At 42.0% G+C, this 25,350-nt stretch overlaps 1 protein-coding gene across 2 annotated transcripts; it reads left to right on the forward strand.

The window, feature by feature from the left end:
* The first annotated feature begins 2,130 nt into the window (after positions 1–2,130).
* LOC309556693 (RNA-binding protein 12B-like) lies at positions 2,131–24,848 on the forward strand. Of its 2 annotated transcripts, XM_082259156.1 has the most exons (3): positions 2,131–2,291; positions 8,094–10,182; positions 24,590–24,848. In XM_082259156.1, exon 2 carries the CDS (start codon positions 8,117–8,119, stop codon positions 10,160–10,162), a length of 2,046 nt encoding a protein of 681 aa, XP_082115282.1. In that variant the 5' UTR covers positions 2,131–2,291; positions 8,094–8,116; the 3' UTR covers positions 10,163–10,182; positions 24,590–24,848. The 2 variants fall into 2 exon arrangements, with proteins under 2 accessions (XP_082115282.1, XP_082115281.1); XM_082259155.1 differs by lacking the exon at positions 24,590–24,848 and having other exon boundaries at positions 8,094–10,480.
* Positions 24,849–25,350: the final 502 nt, after the last annotated feature.

Consider the following 25,350-nt stretch of genomic DNA (forward strand, 5'->3'; position numbering starts at 1 on the left):
CATAAAGGAAGCAATACAAAGAGAACAGGATACTTTCTCTTACAAGTACAGGGTACAGCGGGTGCATATCACCAATATGAAGTGCTGGGGTAACAGACGCTGTTTGTTAAAGCGGGAGTATCGTTGCTTTTTTACCTACAGGTAAGCCTATGATAAGGCTTACTTGTAGGTAAAATTAATATCTCTTAACCACTTGCCAACTGCCTAACGACGATTTACGTCGCCAGTCAGCCCCTCACAGGCAAAGTGACGTAGTACTAAGTCGCTAGCCTGTGGGGCTCTAGGGAGCGAGCGCGCACCGCTGGAGGCGTGCTCCCCCCTTTACGGACCACCCCCCCCGCACGAGTGACCGGCGGACCCAATGTCCGCCAATCACTTGCAATCGTCGGTTACACCAGGAGAAAGGCAGATGGCTAATGTAAACAAAGCCGGCTGTCATTCTCCCCTGTGTAACAGCAGAGATCATACGGTCCTGCTATGTAGGACCGTTGATCTCTGCTGTTACATGAAAAGCCACATCCAATCACAGTTAGAAGCACGCCCCTAGGGACACACTTAACCCCTCCTTCTCAAATAAAGTTAACCCCTTCCCTGCCAGTGTCATTTTTACAGTAACAGTGCATATGTATAGCACTGATTACTGCAGTAATGTCACTGGTACCACCAAAAGTGTAAAAAATGTCAGTCAAGGGTCCGATCTGTCCGCCGCAAAGTCACAGTCCCACAAAAGAAAAATCGCAGATCGCCGCCATTACTCGTTAAAAAAAAAAAAAAACAATAAAAATTACAAAAATCTTTCCCTTAGTTAGTAAACGCAATAACCAATCAAAATATGCTTTTTGCGATTTTTTTTACCAAACATATGTAGCACAAAACAAATTGGCCTAAAATGTTAAAAAATTTAGATTTTTTCATTTTGGGGGGGGGGGGGGGAATTTCATATAAAAAATTTGAGAAATATTGTTATTTTTGCAAAATTGACGCTTTTTTTTGTTTATAGCGCATGATCAAAAAAATCGCACAGGTGATCAAATACCACCAAAAGAAAGTTCTGTTTGTGGGAAAAAAAGGTCATCAATTTCATTTGGGTACAGCATCACACGACCGCGCAATTTTCCGTTAAAGTCACGCAGTGCCGAATCGCAAAATAGGGCCTCGTCAGGAAGGGGGTAAAATCTTCCAGGGCTTAAGTGGTTAAACTTGCAAGGTTTAGGAGATATTCGCCCTGGGTGCAGCCGCTGAAACCAGCGGCGAATGCGCTCTGAAGGTCCGGCGGACCTTCAGAGCTCTTTGCCGACTTCTTGCCAGAAAGTGACTCCCGCGCACATGCACGGGAGTGACGTCATCGCGGCTCTGGCACATTTACAGCGCCAGAGCCGCCAAACCCGGAAGAGACGCCGAGGGAACATGACAGCTCCCTCAGCCATGTCCTGGCGACCGCGTCGGGGCTTCGTTTTAAGGTATTTCATAATGAGCTAGTATGCCTTTGTCCTGCAGGGTTTTTTTTTTATTTTTTTTCGGTGAGGATACAACCGCTTTAATGGATTATGTCTGTTCTATTTAGGAAAACAGATACTTCTGACGTTCAGTTGTAAGGTTAGACCCCTCCCCCCACATCATCCGAGGTAGAAGCGCCACCATACTACAGAAAGCCCGGGAACAGTGACCTCCCCTCGCCTCACCAGCAGTGTGCCAGGGCGCGGTGGTCCCGCCCGCTAGCAGTGACTGGGAACAGTAGCTCCGCCCGCTAGCAGTGACCGGACAGTGGTCTTGGCTGAGCTGTGCAATTGCACTCGCATGTCGCATTTTTGTTGCAAAGCGAGCCTGCATTATTACACCCGGGCGATCGGCTGTCTGTTCTGATTTGCTTCTCAGGTAATTACAAAAAAACGCATTTCTCTTCATGTACTGGAGGCACAACGAACCCCGCCCTGTCTAGCTAGTAAATGATAATGTTCTGTAGCCCCCGCGTTCCTGATTGGCCCGCAGATCCTGGGCTAGGTGGCTCCGCCTGGAAGCACAGGCATCAGTTCTCGGTCCCAGTGGCTCCGCCCACCCGCTAGCATAGAATGGGCTAAGTGGCCCCGCCCACCTGCCTAGGCTGCAGAGGCGGGAACATTGGTCCAGCCCCAAGTGGATCCTCTGCGCACGAAGTGTGAGTCTGCCGCTCCGGGCGCCATTTTGTCGTGATTCAGACTGTAAGCGGAGCGCGTGTTACCTCACCGGGCGCCAACGGCTTCTGTCTATCCTTCCCGGGGAGCTGTGAGTGCTTTCCTCACATTACTCTACAGGTAATTACAACAACCCTTTGTGTGTGTGAGATGGCGGGCCTGACATCAGTGATGTGCTGCGCACTGACTGAGTTATCGGGAGATGGGTGACTGGAGGCCTGCTGGATGGGGAAGTGGATTGGAGGTCCACAGTAGGCCTATCGCCTTTGTGTGAAACCACCATGTGTCCTATTATATCAACTAGCTGGATTTATGTATAAGCATTTATATATATATATATATATATATATATATATATATATATGTGTAGTACAAAAACTCTGTATATGTCAAATTGTGTGTGTGTGTGTGTGTGTGTGTGTTTATATATATATATATATATATATATATATATATATGTGTGTGCGCATATATAATATGCACGTTATATATATATATATATATATATATATATATATATATATTATACGTGTGGAGATTTTTAAAAATATAATCTATAGTATTGTATGTACTTTTTTTTTTTTCCCTATATATGTGTATAATTTTCTACACACATGTATATACGGAAAGTAATGGAGGAATGGTGTGGGGATCCTGGGTCGGTGACGATATCTCAGGCAGAGGACAAAGGTCCCTGATCTGTGACCGGGCGTTCTGGTTGGTTGGTGAAGACTCAGCAGTTTTCTAGAAACTTCCGCCCTCTTTGTATTGTAAGCACAGCCCGGGCCTGGCTACCACGTCCGGTTTATATCATTGTATGTATATGACAGGGGTGTTGGTAGGTTGTTTACATCCATTTTGATGTTTTTGTTTAGGATGGAGTATCTGTGTGTGTTGGCGGTCGTATTGTAGCATCGTCCTGCCGCCACGTCCGGTTTATGGCAGAGGAGCGCAGGCTGTGCAATCTAGAATCTTCTGTTCAGTAAATTATTGGCTTTTGTGTTTTTTTTTTTTTTTTCTTCAACCCCTTAATAAAGTAAAACCTCAGAAAGCGGTAATAAACAGACAAGCATTTATATTGCAGCTTCCTGATTCTTAGGTATACTTTTTTTATTTTTTTCGGTCCTTCCGCACTCAAAGGTTTTTACTTTAAGTCACAATAAAAATGTTTCCATTTAAAAATGATTGAACTCTTCACACCACTGTGCTGCGGGCGCAATTCATTTTGAAAAGTCCTACTTGCAGCAACTTTGGTGCGGTTTTCATTCCAAAAGTGCGGGTCCCTGTTTAAATAGAAAACTCACCAAAGGTTTTTGGGTGTCTTGAGTTGCATGTCCAAGCATAACAGGTGCATGCTGGGTATATTACCCGGAAAATGCCTTAGAAACGCATCAAAAACACATGTTTTTGATGCATTTTTTGAACTGTGCAATGTGAAAAGGCCTGTGGGCTTCTATATTCACCTGGGGATCCAGCCAGCAGTCTGTTTTTGAACACAACAATCTTCCCTGCAGATGTAGCAGTTTTGGGCTTCATGTGCAGTACAGCTCTTAACCGCTTGCCGACTGCTCACAGTATATTTACTGCGGCAGTCAGCCCCTCACAGGCAGAGCGACGTAGGTCTACGTCGCTAGCCTGTGAGGCTCTGGGGAGCGGGCGCGCTCCCGCTCGGTCACGGACCCCCCCCCCCCCGCGCGTTTAACTGGCGGACCCGATGTCCGCGGTCACTCGGCGATCGTCGGGGGAGAGGGAGAAAGTCAGGCGGCTTATGTAAACAAGCCACCTGTCATTCTCCCCTATGTAGGACGGTTGATCAGTGTTCCTACAGCTCAAGCCACAGCCAATTACAGTAAGAATCACTCCCCTAGGGACACACACAGCCCCTCCCTCTCAAATAAAGTTAACCCCTTCACTACCAGTGTATTTTTACAGTAACAGTGCATATGTATAGCACTGATTACTGCAGTAATGTCACTGGTAACCCCAAAAGTGTCAATGTCAGTCAAGGGTCCGATCTGTCCGCCGCAATGTCGCAGTATCGCAAAAAAGATCGCAGATCGCCGCCATTACTCGTTAAAAAAAAAAACAAAAACGACAAAAATCTTTCCCTTTGTTAGTAAACGCGATAACTTTTGCGCAAACCAATCAAAATACGCTTTTTGCGATTTTTTTTTTTTTTTTTTTTTTTTTTTTACCAAACATATGTAGCATAAAACAAATTGGCCGAAAATGTTAAAAAATTTTGAATTTTACATTTTTTTTGGGGGAATTTCATATAAAAATGTGAAAAATATTGTTATTTTTGCAAAATTGACGCTCTTTTTTTTGTTTATAGTGCATGATCAAAAAATCGCACAGGTGATCAAATACCACTAAAAGAAAGCTCTGTTTGGGGGGAAAAAAGGACGTCAAATTTGTTTAGGTACAGCTTCGCACGACCGCGCAATTGTCCATTAACCACTTAAGCCCCGGAAGATTTTACCCCATTCCGACCAGGGGGTATTTTGCGATTCGGCACTGCGTGAATTTAACGCACAATTGCGCGGTCGTGCGACGCTGTACCTAAACGAATTTGACGTCCTTTTTTTCCCACAAACAGAGCTTTCTTTTGGTGGTATTTGATCACCTGTGCGATTTTTTGATCACGCGCTATAAACAAAAAAAGAGCGTCAATTTTGCAAAAATAGCAATATTTTTCACATTTTTTTATATGAAATTCCCCCCAAAAAAAATGTAAAAATCAAAATTTTTAAAAATTTTCAGCCAATTTATTTTATGCTACCTATGTTTGGTAAAAAAAATCGCAAAAAGCGTATTTTGATTGGTTTGCGCAAAAGTTATCGCGTTTACTAACAAAGGGAAAGATTTTTGTCATTTTTGTTGTTTTTTTTTTTAACGCGTAATGGCGGCGATCTGCGATTTTTTTTGCGGTACTGCGACATTGCGGCGGACAGATCGGACCCTTGACTGACATTTTTGACACTTTTGGGGTTACCAGTGACATTTCTACAGTAATCAGTGCTATATATATGCACTGTTACTGTAAAAATACACTGGTAGTGAAGGGGTTAACTTTATTTGGAAGGGAGGGGCTGTGTGTGTCCCTAGGGGCGTGGTTTCTACTGTGATTGGCTGTGGCTCTAGCTGTAAAGACACTGATCAACGGATCTACATACCAGATCCGTTTTATCAGTGTCTTTGCAGCGAAGAGAATGACAGGCAGTTTGTTTACACAAGCTGCCTGACATTCTCCCTCTCCCCCGCCGATCGCCGAGTGACCGGCGGACATCGGGTCCGCTGGTCACACGCGCGGGGGGGTCCGTGACCACGCGGGAGCGGGAGCGCGCCCCGGGGGGCGCGCGCTCGCTCCCTAGACCCTCACAAGCAAGCAACGTAGCCCTACGTTAGTTTGCCTGTGAGGGGCTGACCGCCGACGTAGATAGTCGTGCGGCGGTCGGCAAGTGGTTAAAGTCACGCAGTGCTGAATCGCAAAATACCCCCTGGTCTTTTAGCAGCCAAATCTTCCGGGGCTTAAGTGGTTAAACTCATAATTTCAACTCCATAAAAGCATCTGTCAGTGTACACACAGGCTTTTAGCATAGTTTAGGAGCTGCTATGGTAAGGGGATGTTCAACCTTCCTCTCCTGAATGTGGAAGAATCACGTTCAGAATGGGACCGTTTTGACCACTGGCTGCAGAAAACTGGCACAATGTCACCACATTTTGCGTTTTCCCTCAGCAGCTGTAAATGCTGGCCATGTGTACATGAAGCTAAAGGGTCATGACAATTTACTACTGACAAGGATACTTAGGCACTTTTCACATCTAGGGGTTCTGGATCGTGGGTTGTATCTCAGCGATTATGCCCGCGATGCCGATTTATCATGATTGGCGGGACACTTTTGCGATACCCGTCATTTCCAATGGCACCCAATCGCTGCATGATTTTGCCACGATTGTCACTGATGAATCATGGTAAAATAGCCACGAACCTGTAACTCCTAGATGTGAATGGAGCCTTACAGTGATCAGCTTTTATTTATGTAAAACATTGCCAAAAGGCAAAAAAGCTGTAACTGCTTATAAAGTGTGAGCTTGCGTTTAGCTTCAATTTGTTAGTGTATTTAAATCTGCTGCTACAAGTCGTCTGCCCCCACACCAGATCACCAGGAGAAACCCGAAGGAAAAAGCTTATCGTGATTGTAAAGTCGTTATTTGCTTTTCTATTAAAAGAACAAACATGTTATACCTGCCACCTCTGTGCAGCCCTGATCCTCTTGTTGGGTCCCTGGTTGGAGCTCCTCCACCCCCCCCCCCCCCCCCCGTTGAGTTTCCCCACAGCAAGCAGCTTGCTAGGGGGCATCCAAGCCTGGGCTGCAGCACCATGTATCAATTCAGACACAAAGCTGTCGTTCACACCCGCTCTCCTTTCCTTCCTGACTAGCTGAATTTGACAGCAGCGGGAGCCAATGGCGCCGCTGCTGTCTCAGCCAATCAGAAGAGAGGGAGTCCTTGATGGCTGAAGCACTCATGGCCATCAATGGATAGAGAGATCCCTGTAGGATATTTTGGTAAACTTAAAAATTTTCTCCTCTGGCAAGTGGTCCAAGCCCTGAGCAGAGAAGTAAGCACAAATCATCATGATCCCTCCACCATGCTTCATTGTTGGAATGATGTTGGCAAGCTGTGGCCTTTTTTTTGTGCCATAATAGTGCTGTGTTCTCTGTCCACAAAACATTTTCCTATTAGTGTTGCGGCTTGCCAGGGTGCTTTTTGGCGAACTTCAGGCACTTTGTGTTTATATATATATATATATATATATATATATATATATATATATATATATATATATATATATATATATATAATATCATGGGCTTTCTTCTTTGTGGTCTGCCATGGACCAACCTGTTCTAAGACTTACCTATGGTAGACTCATAAACACGGATGTTGAACAGCACAGAAAACCACTGTCAATGTGTGACACTTCGCTCAGGATACCACTCGCCTTCTCCCAATGACCTATACTAATGTACATCAGGTTGCTTAGGATCCATAGTGCTTCTGAGTGTAGGTGTAGGGCAGAGCCTGATGATACAATATTTCGGATTAGTAGGAAGGACTTCTGTATACTTATTGATGCACTATGCAAAGACTACATGTTAGTAGGATATATATATATGTCATAGCTTTAACTGAGATTTTATGCTATGTGACTTTTTCATGCGAGTCTGGATGGCCCTGGAGTTATCTCTCAGCACTTGTGGTTATGAGCCCTATGGAGCCTAAATCTGTGACCTATCTGTATATTGGTATATGTCATTGTGTGGGTACATTACCTGTATAAATTTGTCACAGGTGTGCAATTATATATGGTTTGAATAGTCACAGATAGGAAAAGCTTTTTTTTTTTTTTTTTTGCTTCTGGTTATCAATCAAATATACCTTGTATGTTGTATCGAACAGTTTTTGGGTCTAGTTCCATGTTAAACTAAAGGTTCATTTGGGCTAGAATGCATTAAAGTGAATGTAAACCCTTCTATAGTTTTCAGCAAAAAAAAGCTGCCATCTTGGCCTCTGTTTAGTCTTAAAGTGCTATGATGCTGCACGTGTGATGCGTTATAGCACCAGACATTGGGTTGGATGCCACTAATCTCAACTGCTTCTAAACAACTATACTAGTGTACATGGAAAGATAAGATAACATAGAGGAAAGTTCAGGGGCTGCTGAATATAATGCCCAACTGCTCCTAAACCTCAGTTTATTAGCAGAAGTGTACATGAGGCCTTAAAGTCATCTTCCGACTTTTATATCTAGAACAGTTGCTTTATTGCTGTCCTAATTTTTATAGGCCTTTGTTATTAGTGGTTGTGTGATAACACTTAAAGTTAACTTTTCTTGAACACTTTCCTTGTTTGCAGGTGCAGTTGTTTCAAACCTGAAAATGACAATAATCGTACGTCTACAGGGGCTTCCTCCTGTTGCGGATTCTTTTGACATTCGACAATTTTTCTATGGATTAAATATTCCCAGGGGAGGTGTTTATATCACAGGAGGAAAATATGGTGAGGCCTTTATCATATTTGCATCATTTGAAGATGCCCAGTATGCAATGACCCTATCAGGACGTGCTCTGAAGACTTCATACATTTACCTATCATACAGCAATGAAGCAGAGATGCGCCGAGCATTGGAGGTTTACCGAATCGGCCCAAATGATTCTTTGGGTGGTCTGTCTTCAGGAATGAGTCAGAGAAGTGCTCGACCCCAGGGTACAGCAAAACCTTCATTTTTATACATACATGGGATGTCCCAAAAAATCACAAAAGTTGAACTCCGAGAATTTTTTAAGGGGTTTACAGTGGAGGATGTCATCTTCTTGAAATTTGTAAGCGGCGTGAGAAACGGAAATGCCCTTATTAAATTTAAAGTCAGTAATGAGGCTAGTGATGCAATGAAACTTGATGGTGTTTTCCTTGGTGGTTCTCCAGTAACACTCCGACTTTCAGATGAGGAGGAGTGGAACAAAAATGGTGGTGATTCAAATGTTCAGAAAAGGGATCGCAGTCCTCCACGTAGATCTCCACGTAGAACCCCTCGTAGGTCTCCCCGTAGATCTCCTCGTAGGTCTCCTCCTCCTCGAAGAAGGCGAACCCGCACCAGATCTAGATCTCTAAGGAGGGAGAGACGTAGGTCACCATACATCCGTGAATTTTATGTTCATTTGATTAATGTAAGTTACAGAGCTGAAAAGGAGGACATTAAAAAATTCTTCTTTGATCTTGACATGGATGACTCTCACATTACATTCCTACTTGATAAAGATGGTAGAAGAACAAGGGAAGCCTTTGCAATGTTCACTACACAAAAAGATTATAAAAGAGCCCTCAATTTAAACCTTGATTCATTTAAAGGTCATACTATAAACATATTGCCTATTTCTAAAAAAGGTATGTTGGAGTTAATAGACCGCAGAAAGTCAGGAGCCAGTAGGGATCGTTCAAGGAGAAAATCTGAAAACTCTCAAGAACACAGGAAGTTTGTGTTTTTGCGAAATTTTGCTGCTAATATTACAAAAGCTGACGTGGTTACATTCTTCAAAGATTTCCCTTTAAAAGAGGATGATGTTACTTTACTGTTTGATGATAAAGGTGTTGGCCTCGGGGAAGCATTGGCCAAATTTGCAGATGAAAAAGAAGCATCCAAGGCGGAAAAATTAAACCATGAAAAGTATCAAGGCACAGAGATTCTGCTAAGCCGCATTTCTGAGGAGCAAATGAAAGCTCTTACCAAAGGTAATAACTCTGATAAAGAGTCTGAAAAACACGGGGACTCAAGCGTTTCTCAAGCCACTGATGCGCCAGACACTACTGATGACTCGGCATATGCGCAAGAGGCAGAAAACACTGACCAGGTACCACCAAATGATTTGAATGCCAGTAAGGAAAATGATGGTGAAAAAGAAGTTGTTGTTAACAAAGAAAATGATGGCAAAAATGAGAAGGATGCTGACAAGGAAAATGGAGAAAAAGATTTGGATGTCGACAAGGAAAATGCTGATAAAGAAAACGATGCGGATCAGGAAATGGATGGCCACAAGGAAAAGGATGAGGAGGAAATGGATGTTACTCCACCACTAGACTCTAAGGAGACTGAAAATGTTGATTCCACAGATCCTTTGCCACAGAGTGATTCTGTAGATGAATGTCTAGATGACTCTGTAGTGGAAGATGAAAATGATATAAATGGCGATAATGTAGACTTGTCTGAAGGTTTTACACTTGTGTTTATCAGGAACTTACCTGTTACAACCACTTCTTCTGAAATTGAAGACTTTCTCCAAGACTACAAAGTGAGCTCTGTAAATCTCAAATATATCGCAAAAGGTGAAGCAACAGTGCGAATGTCTGATGCAGAAGCTAAATCTGCCATAGAGACTCTTAACAAGAAAGAGTTTGGCCTTAAGCAAGTGTTACTCAGCTTAATTTAAATACTGGTTAAGATTCATTGGTAAGTGTTTGTCTTTTGCAAGTTTCACTCTTCATGTAGTGTATGGACAATGTTCATGCTTTTATAATGGAGTAATTTCCCTATTATAAAATAGAATTGTTTAATTTGTACATTGTGATGCATGTTTAATGGTAAAGGCAAATCCAAAAGTTTTTCTTTCTTGTTTATCAACAATACAATATATGAATGAATCTTAAGTTGTAGTTTGGCTGTAATACCTGTAAAGAAAAGGAAAAATCATTGTTTAAAAACTGTTTTCTAAATTTTCCTAAAATAAAGGTACCTTTCTTGTGGCACATCTAATGAGCATCAGCAAAGTCATAGACAAGTACAATGTAGTTGCAGGAAGAAAAGCTGGTCAACTTTTCTTGAAGGGTTGTTTTGAGTATTCCACTGATTTTTAACCTCTAGTGGAAATCTTGCATAGAATTCCAGCTTTCATAGTGTTTTGGGGGCCAAGCTGATTTAAAAAAATATATATTTCCAGCACATAAGGTGGTGGTGTGCGCTGCAGTGTACTGTAGTGGCATTACCTATAAACAGTAAGTGGTGCAGTGTTTCTGCAATAGTACTGACTACTTTTGTCTGCTCCCAGAATTAGTCAGCCTAAGTGCTTTTCTGTTCAGAAGCCCTGGATTTTTAACGATGAGTATGAGGCTTCCTCTGGCCGAGGTGAAGAGCCCAGGGTGCTGGATGGCTTCACAATTTTCACATCGGCCAGTCAGCGCAAGTCTTGTATTTGAAGAAAATACAAGGCTTCTACTGAACGGGAGGAGAATCGCCAGCACTGACTTTTATTCCAGAAGTAACCTGTATTACTGTCGGAACACTGCAACTTACTGGATGTGGCTAATGCTACCACAGTACAGGCATACCCCGTTTTAAGTACACTCACTTTACGTACACTTGCGAGTACGGACACAGCCTGGTCAGCTTGGCATGGCATTACTCCCAGTTTTTAACATTGGCGTCTATGGGAAATCTTGGTCAGCTTGACATGGCACTACTCCCAAACCATAAGTGACAGGGATACCAAACTTGGGGAGCAATGTGAGGGGACCCAGGACTACAACATATCCTATTTGTGGCCAGCCAGCTTGCCTAGGAAATGAAAAAAGGTACTGCTTCACTTTAAGTACATTTTCGTTTTGCATACATGCTCTGGTCCCATTGTGTACTTAAAAGCGGGGTATGCCTGTACATTGTAGCGCACACAACACATAGTTATGAAATCAAAATAATTTGTTCTGGCCAGCTTGGCCCAAAACATAAGAGTGAAAAGAAAGCTTAAGTTCTGCTTTAAAGTGTATCTAAAGCCTTATTTTTTTAAAGAACCCCCCCCCCCCCCTATTTACATTTTTCTTGCCATTTGTTTTCTTTCTGGAGAAGTATACCTCCCTTTCCTTTCTTGGTGACCTTTGTCACAGTACTTTGTTGCCAGTACAGGGAAAATGTTCTGATGGGCATCATTGTCCCATTGACAGCTAAGAATTTTTCTTTATGAAGCTGATTCTCACATTCTATTGTCTACATGACTGTCTTCCCAGTGTGACAAATGTCATAATCTCACGGTTTTATTAATTCCCTACTCTATCCAGTGTGGGGCAGCAAGTTTTTTCACTCACTCTTTGCTTTGGTCAAGTTGAGAAGAATAAGGCTCTTTCAGGTGTCTATTTATTTAGGAGCTTTTCATCATTTGCAGTCAGAACGGGAGTTAATGGGATATATTTGCATTGATGACGAAAACCGTGTTTAGTGTAGTGGGTAAGAGGTTCTAAAAACGCTTTTGTAACACTTCTTGTAGAGGCAGAATGTGAGGGATGATATCGGAGGCACAAACAATCTGACAATTTCTCTTAAGTTCATTGACGGACACAGCTCCTGATCATCTTAACCATTGGGTTATACTGCCTCCTACAGGAGTAGGACACTAGGCAGTCCCAGGGGGTATACTCTCCTTTGCACAATTCCATAGGAGGTCCCTGCAAGGGAGATTCTGGCCAAATGGGACAAGAATCCAGAGTCTCTGAACAATCAGACCCGGTTGAGCTGGGGAAAGAAAGGGTCCCTTATATGGTGGCTTCATGCTTCGACTGGGCAAATCCTTCCTCTTGTTTTGGACAAGGGTCACAACAGATGCCAGCCTGTCCAGTTGGGGAGGCATCCTCGGCAAATATTCTGCTCAGGGGATCTGGACGCTGGAAGAGTCATGGAAGTCCAAGCGATCAGGCTGTGCCTGGAACATTGGACGGATCGTCTTCAGTGATGCCCAGGGCCTTGTCTTATGTCAGTCATCAGGGAGGCACAAGAAGTGTCCTGGCGGCTCTGGAGGCAGCCAGTCTTCTAAGGTGGGCAGAACGGTTCGTTCCAGCCCTCACCGCCGTACACATTCCCGGGTTTGAAAACTGGCAGACAGATATACCTCAGTTGGCAGGTGTTCGACTATACACACATATCACACTTACAGAAATAGGCAGTAGGATTGTAGAAGTAACATCTCCTCGGTCAACTCCACAGGATCCTTGGTCGGCTGTGTGCGGTGAAGGAGAGAAGGCATTTCTGCACTCCCGCGCAGTCCTGGGCGGCACCGGGCAGATAGAGCCGAGCAGGGGGGCGGAGCGGGACTCGGGAGCTGCCGAGGGAGGCCAAAGGCCCCGAGCCATCGCATCGTGGCGGGGATGTGAGGAGGCATTGACAAAAGTCAGCAGCGTCTCAGGGGGCCATATAAAACAAAAGGGCAGCAACTGGCCCACGGGCCGGACTTTGGAAATGACTGGGTTAGGTGGTTCTTCGCCCATGTCCGTCGTTCCTTCCTCAGGTTGTCTGAATTTTAATTTGAATGAAGACATTGTGTTGCCTTTCCTGTGTCCCAGGCAAACTCTTCCAAAGGAAACTTCTTTGCCTGCTTTGGATGTAGACCGGGCAGTTAGGGTGTACCTGGCAGCTGTGGAGTCTTTTAGAAAGTCACTAATTGTGTTGGTGGGCCTCAGAAAGGGTTGTCCGTTTCTTCCGTGACCATTTCCAGAGGGATCAGACAGGCGGTGGTTCAGGTCTATTCCATCCTGGGTCAGGTTCCTCCTTTCCCCGTCGAGACACATGCTACTCAGGCGTCAGTGATGCAGGTTTGCAAATGTATGTGTTTGCATCTGCAGATGTTTCCTTTGGCCACAAGGTTTTTTCAGGCTGAGATTTGGAGGACTTGGTCCTCTATTGAGGGTGTATTTTTTTTTATTTTTTCCTCAGGTGAGCTCTAGTTTGGTTGAGTTCCTGTTTACCTGGTTGGCTATAGTTAGCCTTGGGAGTTTTTTCTGCTGTTCCCACCCCTCATGTTTAACACTGCTTTGGGATGTCCCAATGGAAGATTAGGGGCTGTGTCTGTCAATGAACGAAAGAGAAAATGGTATTTTAGACTTACCGTAAAATTAATTTCTCTGATGTTCATTGACTCTGTGGAGTTGTAATTCTTCTAACAAAACTGAGTACCTATAGCCGAGAGAGGGAGTATACCCCCTGGGACTGCCGATAGGCATAGCGAGAGTTTTATTCTGCCAAGTGTCCTACTCCTGTAGGGGGCTGTATAACCCAATGGTTAAGTTAAGGAGCTGTCTGTCTGAACATCAGAGAAATGGATTGAACGGTAAGTCAAAAATCCCTTTTTTTTTTTTTTTTTTTCTTTTGTATTAGTCTATGCCCCACATGTTCCTGGTAGTTTCCATCTCTTCGAGATCTATGGCCACCTGAAAGCTTTTCACATCTAACACTTAATACTAAAGTTGAATGCCTGTGCGCCCTCAATCCCCTGCCGCCCCATGTACACACTGGTTATCTGCTAGCCTTTTAATGTTTAATACTGTATGCTGAAGTGACAAAAGGATCTGTTAGTGAAACTACAGTGTGGAGAGAAGACCAGGCTTTTCAACAGACTTGGTGTTGAATGTGAAGGTTTTTCAGGCAACCTTAGACTTTCAAGGTGAAGATTGCGGTAACAAGCAGTGGCATACAATTTCTATTGTAGAAAACTGTTTTGATTTTTTTTTCTTCCTTTTTAAGGCAGATGTCTCTTTAAACAGGTTTTGATAATTAAATGCAACCAACAGCACTAAGAGGCATGCATAATAATATACTTAAAAGTACATTTTCAGTGCTATATGGCAATTAACCATTACATTTAGAAGCCACTGTGAGAATGAATATGCCCAGTAGTGCAAGACCTATCTCTTCGTGTCCTGGTGGCCCATTGAAAATGAGTGAGCTAACAGTTAGTGCATGTGTTGTGATGTGAATGAGCCCTTAAAGTAGAAGTTCACCCTAACACTAAAATCTGTAAATCTACAGACAGCCACAATCTAAGACTATCTAGCCCCGTAAAGAAGAAATCTCTATACATACCCTTTTTGAATCCAGTCCGGAATCCAGCGGCGGAAGCTCTGTGCAGGAGACAACCGACAACAGTTGTGCAATGCCAGGGAAGTGACGTCGCCCATAGGTGTTGTGCTTCCGTTGTTGGCTGCCGCCTCTGCACCCGCTGCCACAGCTGACTGCTCAGCATGGGATTGGAGCAGCTTCAGGAAGTGTGTGTGTATATGTATGTGTGTGTGTGTGTGTATATATATATATATATATATATATATAAACATTTTTACAGGGTTACATAGGTTATTCTTAGTTTGTGGATGCCTGTAGATTTACAGATTTTAATGTTAGGGTGTACTTCTGCTTTAAGCTTCATATAGAGCAGTGTGTCAGGTTTTTAGTTTTGTCCTTTGTTGGAGGAATCCCCTTTACATTTCTGTTTTGGAAAGATTCCCCCCACTTAACGTCTGTTAGCATTGTCACTTGGAGAGGAAGTACAGTTCTAGCATCCCAAATTACAAAAAACACTTACCTAATTTTTTTTGAGTTCTGTTGGGGAGCCATACATAATTGCCAGGATGTGAGGATTTTGCCCCAACAGGCTTGCAGATGAAAAATATGGGGAATTGTGCATGCCTTTACTGCAGATATATATATTCCTCAAAGGCATACATTTCAAGATTTTAAAGATTTATTTTTTAGACCAGTAAATGTGACATTCACCAAACATTTACTGTGCATATCTTTCTATTGCATGTTTCTAAATTACGAGGAAAAATTCACTTGCATTGAATGTTAGGTGAATGTTTTTTACGGTTTTATAAATACGCTCTTTACTGTTTTACTCAAAGCCGAGTAGCCAGTGGATGAAAGTATTTGAGATTTAACATTTTAGGAATATTTGACCTAATTCGTTTGCTCATTGTAAATATTTAAATGAAATGAGTTATACCATTGTCACTGGTTTGTGACAACAGGTTGCTTAAGCTCTCTTGTTGGCTGCTAGCTTATGACAGGGTTGATCTGAGTCTAGAATGCCCTGTTGCAGAATGTTCTGTTGGTCTGTTTTGCACACTAAATTTTTTTCTTCTTAAAAACCAAATACATTTTTTTTGTGAATAAAGTAGCTACAGTAACAACCCATTTAAATCATACTTAACTTCGCAGTCCTATTCTTCAGATTTTCTATTTAGATGTTGCCTCACTGTTTATTTCAAATTGTCAGGTAGCTGGATTCAGTAGGTAGCTCAACTCAGAGGCAGAAAGGTTTTTACTACAAGACTTCTGAACTGCCAGTTGGCAGACTAGAGCTGAAAAAGGTAAGTATGATTTCAATGGGTTCATCTTCACCCTGAACTAATGATTTTAGTTTGGGGTGTGAAGTGTTATACTGCAAAAATATATATATAAAAAAATGCTGGAAATCACCATATGACTACAAGTGGAGACATTTGGAAGGACGAGACACCTGGAAGGACCGCAGAGGAGACTTCATTGGAGCTTCATGCATCAGCAGACAGACTGAATCTCGATGGATCAAGAGGATTTTCAACAAAGTGTTGTGATGATGGAATGGAGCTGCGGTGGACAGACTTCAGAGGGATGTGGCGCAAGGTAACCATTCTAATATATGCAGTGTAGGCTTCTACCTGGAACGCGATCAAAATATTGTAAAATGAATGCAAGTTGCATTATAAAGATCTTTTAGTACATGATTGTGTTTTGAGCTACCATCTCTGGGGAAATGTTAGTACACTATTTGTATGCTTTGGACTGGAAACATTCCTTTTGCCTGATCACGTTTTCTGTTAAAATCAATAGAAACACATCTCAACAAATTAACCACCTAAAGACTAGGCTTTTCCTTTTTTTTTTTTTTTTTTTTTTTTTTTGACACTTGTTGCTTACAAGTTCAAATCGGTATTTTTGACAAACAATAGTAATATGTGATATAAACACAACATGACTTGTGAGTACACAAAGAAGAATGAAGTAATATAATCCAAATAATTACCCACCTAAGGACCAGGCCTGTTTCTGACACCTGTTTACAGTTAAAATCAGTATTTTTTGCTAGACAGTTACTTAGAACCCCAAACATCATTTTTCAGCAGAGACCCTAGAGAATAAAATGGAGATCATTGCAATACTTTGTCACATCGTATCTGCGCAGTGGTCTTAACAAACGCAATTAAAAAAATAAAGCTGTAAAGTTAGTCCAATTTTTTCTATAATGTGAAATATGTTACACCGAGTAAATAGATAACCAACATGGCATGCTTCAAAATTGCGCACACTCGTGGAATGGTGACAAACATTGGTACTTTAAAAATCTCCAAAGGGGACGCTTTAAAAATTTCTACAGGTTACCAGTTTAGCGTTAGAGGAGGTCTAGAATTATTGCTCTCGCTCGAACGATCGGTGCGATACCTTGTGTGGTTTGAGCAACATTTACATATGTGAGCGTGACTTGTGTATGCGTTCGCGTCTGCATGTGAGCTCGGAGGGATGGGGCGCTTTAAATTTTTGGGTTTTTCTCCCCCTTATTTTTACCTTTTTACTTTTACACTATCCCTTTTAAAAAAAAATTAAAATAAAATATTTTGATTACTATTACATCCCTTGTAATAGAAATAAGCAGGACAGGTCCTCTTTAATGTGACATCTACCCTTAAAAACAAAAAAAGTAATTTTTATTTTTTTTCCAGCAAGAAAAGAAATGGACTCTTTAGCCCCGGTTCACACTTGTGTGTGTGCGGGGTTCGCATGTAATGTCCGAGCACACTGCTCCGACATTACATGCGATCGGCTGTGCGGTGCGAGTTTAGCCATACACTTTGTATGGCTAAATTCGCACCGCAGCCCTACCAAACACGCACAGGGACCCTTTTTGGAAGCCGCATCAGGATCGGATCGCACAGCGGTTCACACTTGTGCGATCCAATCCTGTGCGAACTGCACGATCGCACGCGATATGCGATCAAACTGGGGGTGTCGTTAAGATTACATTGACTCCCCCAGCGTATCGCATATGGCAGTGTGAACTGCCGGGGGTGCGTGTGCGATACTGAACAGGCTGCGGATTCGCAGCCTTCCCGCACTCGCATAAGTGTGAACCGGGGCTTAAGGTCGTTGGGAAGAAGCGACATGTGACGTCACTCCGTCGTCCAAGGCCAGAGTCAAGTGGGGCCCATCTTGCCCTTGCTTGACTTTGTTTTCCCCGCTAACGATAGCGCCCGTAAGCAGTGATAACTACCTGGAGGGGGGGGTCACTTCTCCCGCCGCCCATAAGTGTCATCCTGCTGCGAATCCGCTGCTGGGACCACTTTCATGTGAAAGAGGACCGACTGCCCTGTAAGAAAACACCAGGTTTATGGCCGGTATTTAACGTCAAAGTATCAATTTAAAACCACAACGAGCGGTCCAGAACTGGTTGAAAATTTTTTTTTTTTTATGATATCACATATATTACTATTGTTTCAAATACCTTTTTTTATTTTTTCTTGATTTTGTAATATCTCCTATTTCTTAAAAAGAAAAATAAATTACATTGAGAGAACAAAATCTGTATCTCTTGCTAGGAAATTACTTAGATCCTCCAAACATTATATATATTTTTAGCAGACACACTAGAGAATAAAATGGTGGTCGTTGCAATATTTTGTCACGTGATTTGCGCAAGTCTTTAACCACTAAGGCTCTGGAAGGTTTTACCCCCTGACAGGCCATTTAACAATTGCGCTGTCATGCGACGCTGTACCCAAATACAATTGATATCCTTTCTTTCCCATATAGAGCTTTCTTTTGGTGGTGGTTTTATCACCTCTGCGGTTTTTAGATTTCGCGCAATAAACAAGAGCAACAATTTGAAAAAACAATATTTTTACTTTCTGCTATAAAACATTCCCAATAAAAAAAAAATATTTTTATCAGTTTAGGCCAATTTGTATTCTGCTACACATTTTTGGTAAAAAAAAATCCCAAAAAGCATATTTTAATTGGTTTGCGCTAAAGTTATAGCGTTTACAAACTATGGGATATATTTTTGGGCTTTTATTTTAATTTTTTATTAGTAATGGCGGTGAATAGCGCTTTTTTTTTTTTTTTTTTTTTTTTGAGGGACTGCGACGGTCAGATCGGACCCCTAACTGACACTTTTTGGGGACCAGTGACTAATACAATCAGTGTTAAATAATATGCACTGTTACTGTATAAGTTACACTGGCAGGCAATGGGTTAATACTGGGGTGATTAAAGGGTTAAATGTATGCCTATTTGTGCTTAATGACTGGTGGGGAAGGGCTCTGTGACAGGCAAAGCGAGATCGGTGTTTCAGCTTGGCAAGATCTCTCTGTGCCTGTATGACAGAAGAGCCGCCTGCCTTACATAGGCAGGCGGCTCTTTCAGTTTTTGTAAAGATCGAGGGAGGCCGGCGGCGATCGTGCCCGCTCCTCCCGCGGTCTGGCTCCCGCTGTGATTAGATCACAGCGAAATTGCGGCTCCGGCAGCGCACTCTGCCAAGACTGCGTGCACATGATCGTGCCCATAATCATGTAGATCTTTGTGATTATGCGCAGCCGAGTCGTCCTGCCTCAGTAAATCTCTGGGGCAGTCAGCAAGTGGTTAGATTTTTTTTTTTCTTTTGGAAATAGTTTCATGAATTTAAAAAAATAAGTTAGCCAAATTTTTTTGTATAATATGAAATGTTACCCCGCTTAGATACAGAAAATGTAATGCTTTAAAATTGCTCACCCTTGTACAATGGTGACCTACTACGCTGCCTTAAAAATCTCCAACGCTTAAAACATTTCTACAGGTTACCCGTTTAGAGTTTCAGACAAGGTCTATGGCTAGAATTATTGCTCTCGCTCCAACGATCGTGGCGATACCTCTCATGTGGTTAGAACACAGTTTACTTACGTGGGCGTGACTTGCGTATGCGTTTGCTTCTGTGCGCGAGCTCAGAGGGACTGTGAGCTTTAAAAAAAAAAAAAGTAAAACAATACATTTTTTTTTTTTTAAAACGCTGTTCCTTTAAAACTGGACCCCCACCCCCCTCCAGCATATCTTTGTCTAAAATTGGGTGCGTTTTGTAAACTGCCTAAAAGCTTACTATGTAAATGAAACCTTTCTGAAATAAAGCATAAAAACCAATCTCGGTACAATGTCTTTTCTTATTGTACCATCCGTTATTGTAAGCTGCTGTTGAAATGCTGAATCTCACCCCGCCCCCCCCTCCCCCCAACCCCGCCTGAGAGCTAAAACCTGTATTCTTAAGGAGATCAGTGGGCTTTTGGTTTTTTAGCAAAATGCAGCATGAGGGAGCATATGCTTTTACTGGTTGCATTGGGCCACTGTAAGCCATGATGGAACGGCGAACTCAGGGACGGTGCGCTTTAAAATATTTTTTTTTTTTTTTTTTTTTTGAGGTTACTTTTTTTTTTTTTTTTTATATAGATATTTTTTTTTTTTATAGCAATAAGCAGGACAGGTCCTCTTTATTGTGATCTCGGGTCAAAAAGATCTCACATCCCACATCTACACTAATGGCTCGTACACACTAAGAAAATCGGGTGAACATTTTCGTCCAAAGAATTTTCGTACGATTTTCATATAGTGTGTACAGAACTTTCTGCAGATGATTCAGAATTTTCGTCCGAAAAGGGACAAACTCCAAAATGTTTCTCGTACGGAAAAAAAATATTTTTGTTTAATGTGTACCGTTTTCGTACGATTTTTGTACAAGAAAAATCAGAAAAGCGACTGCGCATGATCAGAAACAATAAACAACAAAAAAAGCCTTTGTCGTATGAGAATTATCATATGAATTTTCTTAAGAATTTTCGTTCATCGGTTCCGATTTGCTGTGAAACGCCGAAAATCGGAAAATCGCTTGCCCGATTTACTTGTGTACCCCATTTAAAAAGCAAAAATACTTTTTTTATTATGGGGAAAAAAAGGGCCCTTTAAAGCCATTGGGAGGAAGCGACGTATGACGTTGCTCCGGTCCTTTAAGGCCGTAGAGATGAGTGGGCCAGCTTGCCTGCACTCCACTTCCTGCCTAGGAGAGGAAAGGACCGAATCGTTTTCTCCACTACCGACCGCTCCTGAAAGCGGTGGGGGGCACCTCTCCCGCCACCCATAAAAGTGATCCGGCGCCGTTTAAAAAAAAAAAAATACCTGGCAGCTATCTGCTGCCATAACCCTGGTATGTAACATCAAAATGGCGATGTAAATACACGGGCGGGGTCCGTAAGTGGTTAACACTGTGCAAACATTGTTGCAGTGGACGTTGGGGCAGCATTTTTGTTTTAAAAACTGCTGTCACGGTATTTTGTGAATGGGGAAACTACAACTGCCGACAGCCTTTGACTGTTGGGTTGTAGTTCAATGAACTACCGCAGCACTGTGGTAGTTCATTAATAGTTCCTGTCAGAGTGTAACTGCTTGTACGAGGTTTGAGCACACAGCTTACAGTCTGCAGGAGCCCTGCTTATCTACTGATCATGAGTGCAATGCTTTGCAGGCTTCCAATACAATTATAAATGCACTTTTTTTACCTGCAAAAGATGTGTATTTTTTTTTAAATGTGAACTTATCCTATAAGTGAATTACTACATATTGGGACTATGTGTTGTAGAAGAACCGCATCAAATGCAGACTAATCCTACATTTTTTCAGGTCTGGTATGCCTCGTAATCATGTACTTGTTTTGCTTTTCAAGGTTCTTGTATAATGCAACTTGGTATATAGGTTTTTGATGCTATAACATCAATAACCTCTTACGGCTTGTTACTTTTAATTCATCAAAGTTTAGGCTATACCTTTAAGAAAATGTATTTCAAGGTTTAAGATTATGGCTTAAAAATCACACTTTTTGTACATGTTTTTGGTTGAGATGAGGGATATTAATCTGCCACCAATTGGGTCAGTTAAACGCTGAGCACTTTCTTCTACAAGTCCTGTTGCTACTCTGCCCTGCGCATCAGAAGATCCCCGGATTCCCCTTAGATGACTTCTAGGAAGCAACAGACGAGGCAGCTGGACCTGGAAGCATTACACGACATGTGACCTGGAGTGTGGAGGTGAGTCAGATTAACACTACTGAATAGTGAGTGCTCCACGCTCAGATGTGGACTCTACTCCCGAATCGCGCACCCCCGTTCTCACCTGCTAATGTTAGAGGACATAGGTTTTCTTTTTACAGTTTGATTTTATACAAATTTTGTTTTAGGATAGTTTATATATGCTTAGTTTTCCACTATTTACTCCTAATACTGAAGTTACGCCTTGCTAAAAGGCATCTGCAAAATGGAACTGGTGATCTACATGGATGGACTTTGCTTTTTCAAGAACGTGTGGCCACTGTAGCTGCTTTGAGATATTTAAGCTTGAGTTCGTGCTTCTGATGTTTTGGTTATGGACAACCTGTTTAAGTATTGCAAGACCATAGCCTTAAACACCTGAATGTTCTTATGTATACGATAAACAGGAAAACCATTCCAGTAGATCCATACACAAGTCAATTTTACGTATCTAAATTCTAGGAATGCTGGAATATAATGAATGAGCTACGAGAGGATATGTGTTGTAGAACATTGTTGGACCTCATTGAATGCCTGTTCTCTCCCAATGAATGCAGTCCATGAGCTTGATTGCTGTCGTCATTAAACTTGTAGTGTTTTTATTGTGGAGACTAGCTTAAAAACATTTGACTATTTTTGGTTTCATTGGTACAAAGTCATGACTTTTGATGCCTGTGAAAACTGGTTTGGTTGGTTAGGTTGAATGTTTTATGTTGGTAGAGAGCTGCATTGTTGTAGTTGTACAGATTTGTGAACACTAAACCTGCAGTTATATACATGACATTTTATACCTGCATTTGAACATCCATTTAGTGCTGCCATATTACAGCAAGGAAGCTTGGACTACTGGTAGGTACTGACTGAATTAGGGGAATTCATATCAGAGAGATACTTTTGCAGTTAGAATGCCAGTATTATGTAAACTCCCAGACACTGCTGAGATCAGACTTGCCAATGTTTGATTTTTAGGGATTGCCTGATGTTGGCTGTGCATGGTATTACAATTATTCCTGCAAAGGAAATTATCAGGAGTTGATAAGATCAGTGGGTGATTCAGTTAATGAGGTATAGTCCCAGCAGAAAATAGGGCATTCAAACTAATCCTTTTTCTTTGTCTATTAACTGTTTGAAAGAGAATTCTGTGGTCACATCACATGTAGGCTTTTTTGATTGTAGATACGAGAGTGTGCCAAAAACGTCCCATAGTAGACCACTGGTGGGCTTCCAGGAATGACTCTATTTAGTGTCTGTCTGAGCGAATGCTAGAGGCAGCCCAAAATAACGTGTCAATTAAGAGAATTACCTCAGAATAGGTCTTGGGTTCCTGAAATTAACAATAGGCTTGTATTTTGCATATAGTGTATGTATAGTGCAGGTTCACACTAGTGCAATGCCAGACATTGCATATTATTCGCACGGCATTGCTGTGCAAATTACTTGCGATGTCTGTGATGAGATTTCAGCCATCCAAAATGTATGGCTGAAATCGCATCTCATTCGCACCAAAATGGTGCAGGACTCATTTTTGATCCGCACTGGAATCTGATTGCATGGGTGTTAACTGTGGAGGTGTCATTAACTTTACATTGACACCCCCAGCAATTTGCAGATCTCTGGTTTTGGGTATACTTCTCATGCATCCTGCACACTGAAGCTTCACTTTACCTTGCCCAGGTACTTTCCATAGTGGTTTCCCTGTAAAGCTCTGCAAGTGGTGTGTAGAGTAAAGGTACCTTGACGCTAATGTTTTTAAGGCTGTAAAATAATTCTTGCCTCTCCTGCCAGTTATACCACCCAATTCCTGAGAACTCGCACCCCAAAGTCTGCTGAAAAACCAACATCAATCTCCTTGTTCTTCCACAACCTTCCCTGGTTCTTTTGCTGACCTCCATATTACCACTCTTTAGTGATGTCGAAGGTCCATAAGGAGTCCAAGGAGATACACTAAAGTGTCTGTTTCTCAGCATTCTTTGAGACAGTTTCTCGGGTATAGTATGATAGCTAGACAAGTCATCTTCATGCTTGTTCCAGGTTACTAACAAAGTATTGAAGCCAGACAATTGGTATAGCTAGTCTACTGGCATTTTTAGAAGGAGGGTTTGGCAATGCAGCTCTAGTTTATTTTCCTTTTGCTGTGTTTCCACTGAGGCTAACAAAGTATTAGGTGTTCAATAGCAAGAGAATCATATTGCCAGTTTAGTTTACCCTGTACTGTAATTCCATAGCCTTAGCATTTGTTGTCTGATATGTACAACCATTCCACTAACACTAGTTCACTTAATTCACAATAGTACATTCAGAGATCTTGTCTATACCTGTTTGGTTAGAGAACTGTTTGCTTTTAGTTGTCCGTTTTTGATGTGGAGCACTGGTGGTACTCCTGCCCTTCACAAAGCACTGCTACTGAATATAGATTTTCATAGACTAAAACTTTCACCAGTTCTCAAGATGCCAAGACAAAACTTCAAATATGTCCTAAAATGACTGCCTTAACTTCCCTTGGCTGAAATTGTTAGTATTTGAGAACCTTTTTTACTTGATCCATACAGTTAGTTTGTAAGAGCTACTGCCAAAGCATTTTCACGTCCTTGATTCTAGCATCTTGTATAGCGTTTGTGTTCCCAAATTTGATTACCCTCCTTTGCTTTTTAATAATTGCATCTTTTGGGCAAATATGGATAAATTGCTGAAATGCTCGTTTTCGGTCCACCTAAACTTTTTTTTTGATCTTTAGTCAGTGGAGCTATCCTGGTTTCATTGCTTAGGTAACAACCAGCCAGTGCTGGCATACCCTGTCTTCTAGTTCACCAAGGGGTTCTCCAATGTGATCATACATTTTCAAGATCTTTGTTGGAGTACCTAATACAGAAAAGGGGTAAACTGCTGACACATTGTTTTTATTTTTGTCATGTTGCTGATAATTGCATGTGTCTTGATTTCTTATTTCGTCTTCCCCTTTTATGTTTCAGGCTTTAGACCTGCTGTTTGGATGCATGGAAGAAGCTTACACACAGGTAACAATAGGTAAGTCTTGTTCCAGGAGCCTCTGGAAGGTAATAAAATTCACAGTTCTTTACTAAATTAAGGACTTGTTCACACCATATCCATTGAGCTATGATCTGCATAGATCAACACATGGGTACATAGAAACCATTTGTTTTCAAACAATACCACTGTATTGAGGTGGTAAGCGCTGCATAACAATGCAGCATTTCTGCTTATTTATGCAAGACTACTGCAATGTCACAACGAGGTGCATAGACTTGAATGAATTTTGTGACACTTTAAAAAAAAACTGCTACCTTTTACCTACTTACCTGAATTTATATTATTTTTGTGTAATGTAGAAAATCAGCGCAGATTGAGACAGCTGAAAATAAAAACCAAGATTTTGTAATCCCCCCCCCCCCCCCCCCCCATACCACAAATGTTTATTTTAGGCTACATTCACACCGGCGATTTAGGCCACTATAAATTGTTTCAGAAGACTGCTGGTGCAGCCACCAGCCCTGTTGACTGACAGGTTGCCAGGAGCAGCAGCTAATTGGCTATGCAAAGAGCTGTGACTAGCTGCTTCACCAGCAGCCTGTTATAGTAAACACAGCCGGCGGCCGAGCCGCAGCAGGAGTCTCAATTTCCTGCCACTGCAATTTGCACCAGTCGAAATTGCTGGTGTGAACGTAGCCTTACTGTGTCAACATTTGACAGATTTCTGATTGCCTCCTGTTTC

The sequence above is a fragment of the Pelophylax lessonae genome (assembly GCF_965119305.1).
Source record: "Pelophylax lessonae genome assembly, chromosome: 5".
NCBI classification, from domain to species: Eukaryota; Metazoa; Chordata; class Amphibia; order Anura; family Ranidae; genus Pelophylax; species Pelophylax lessonae.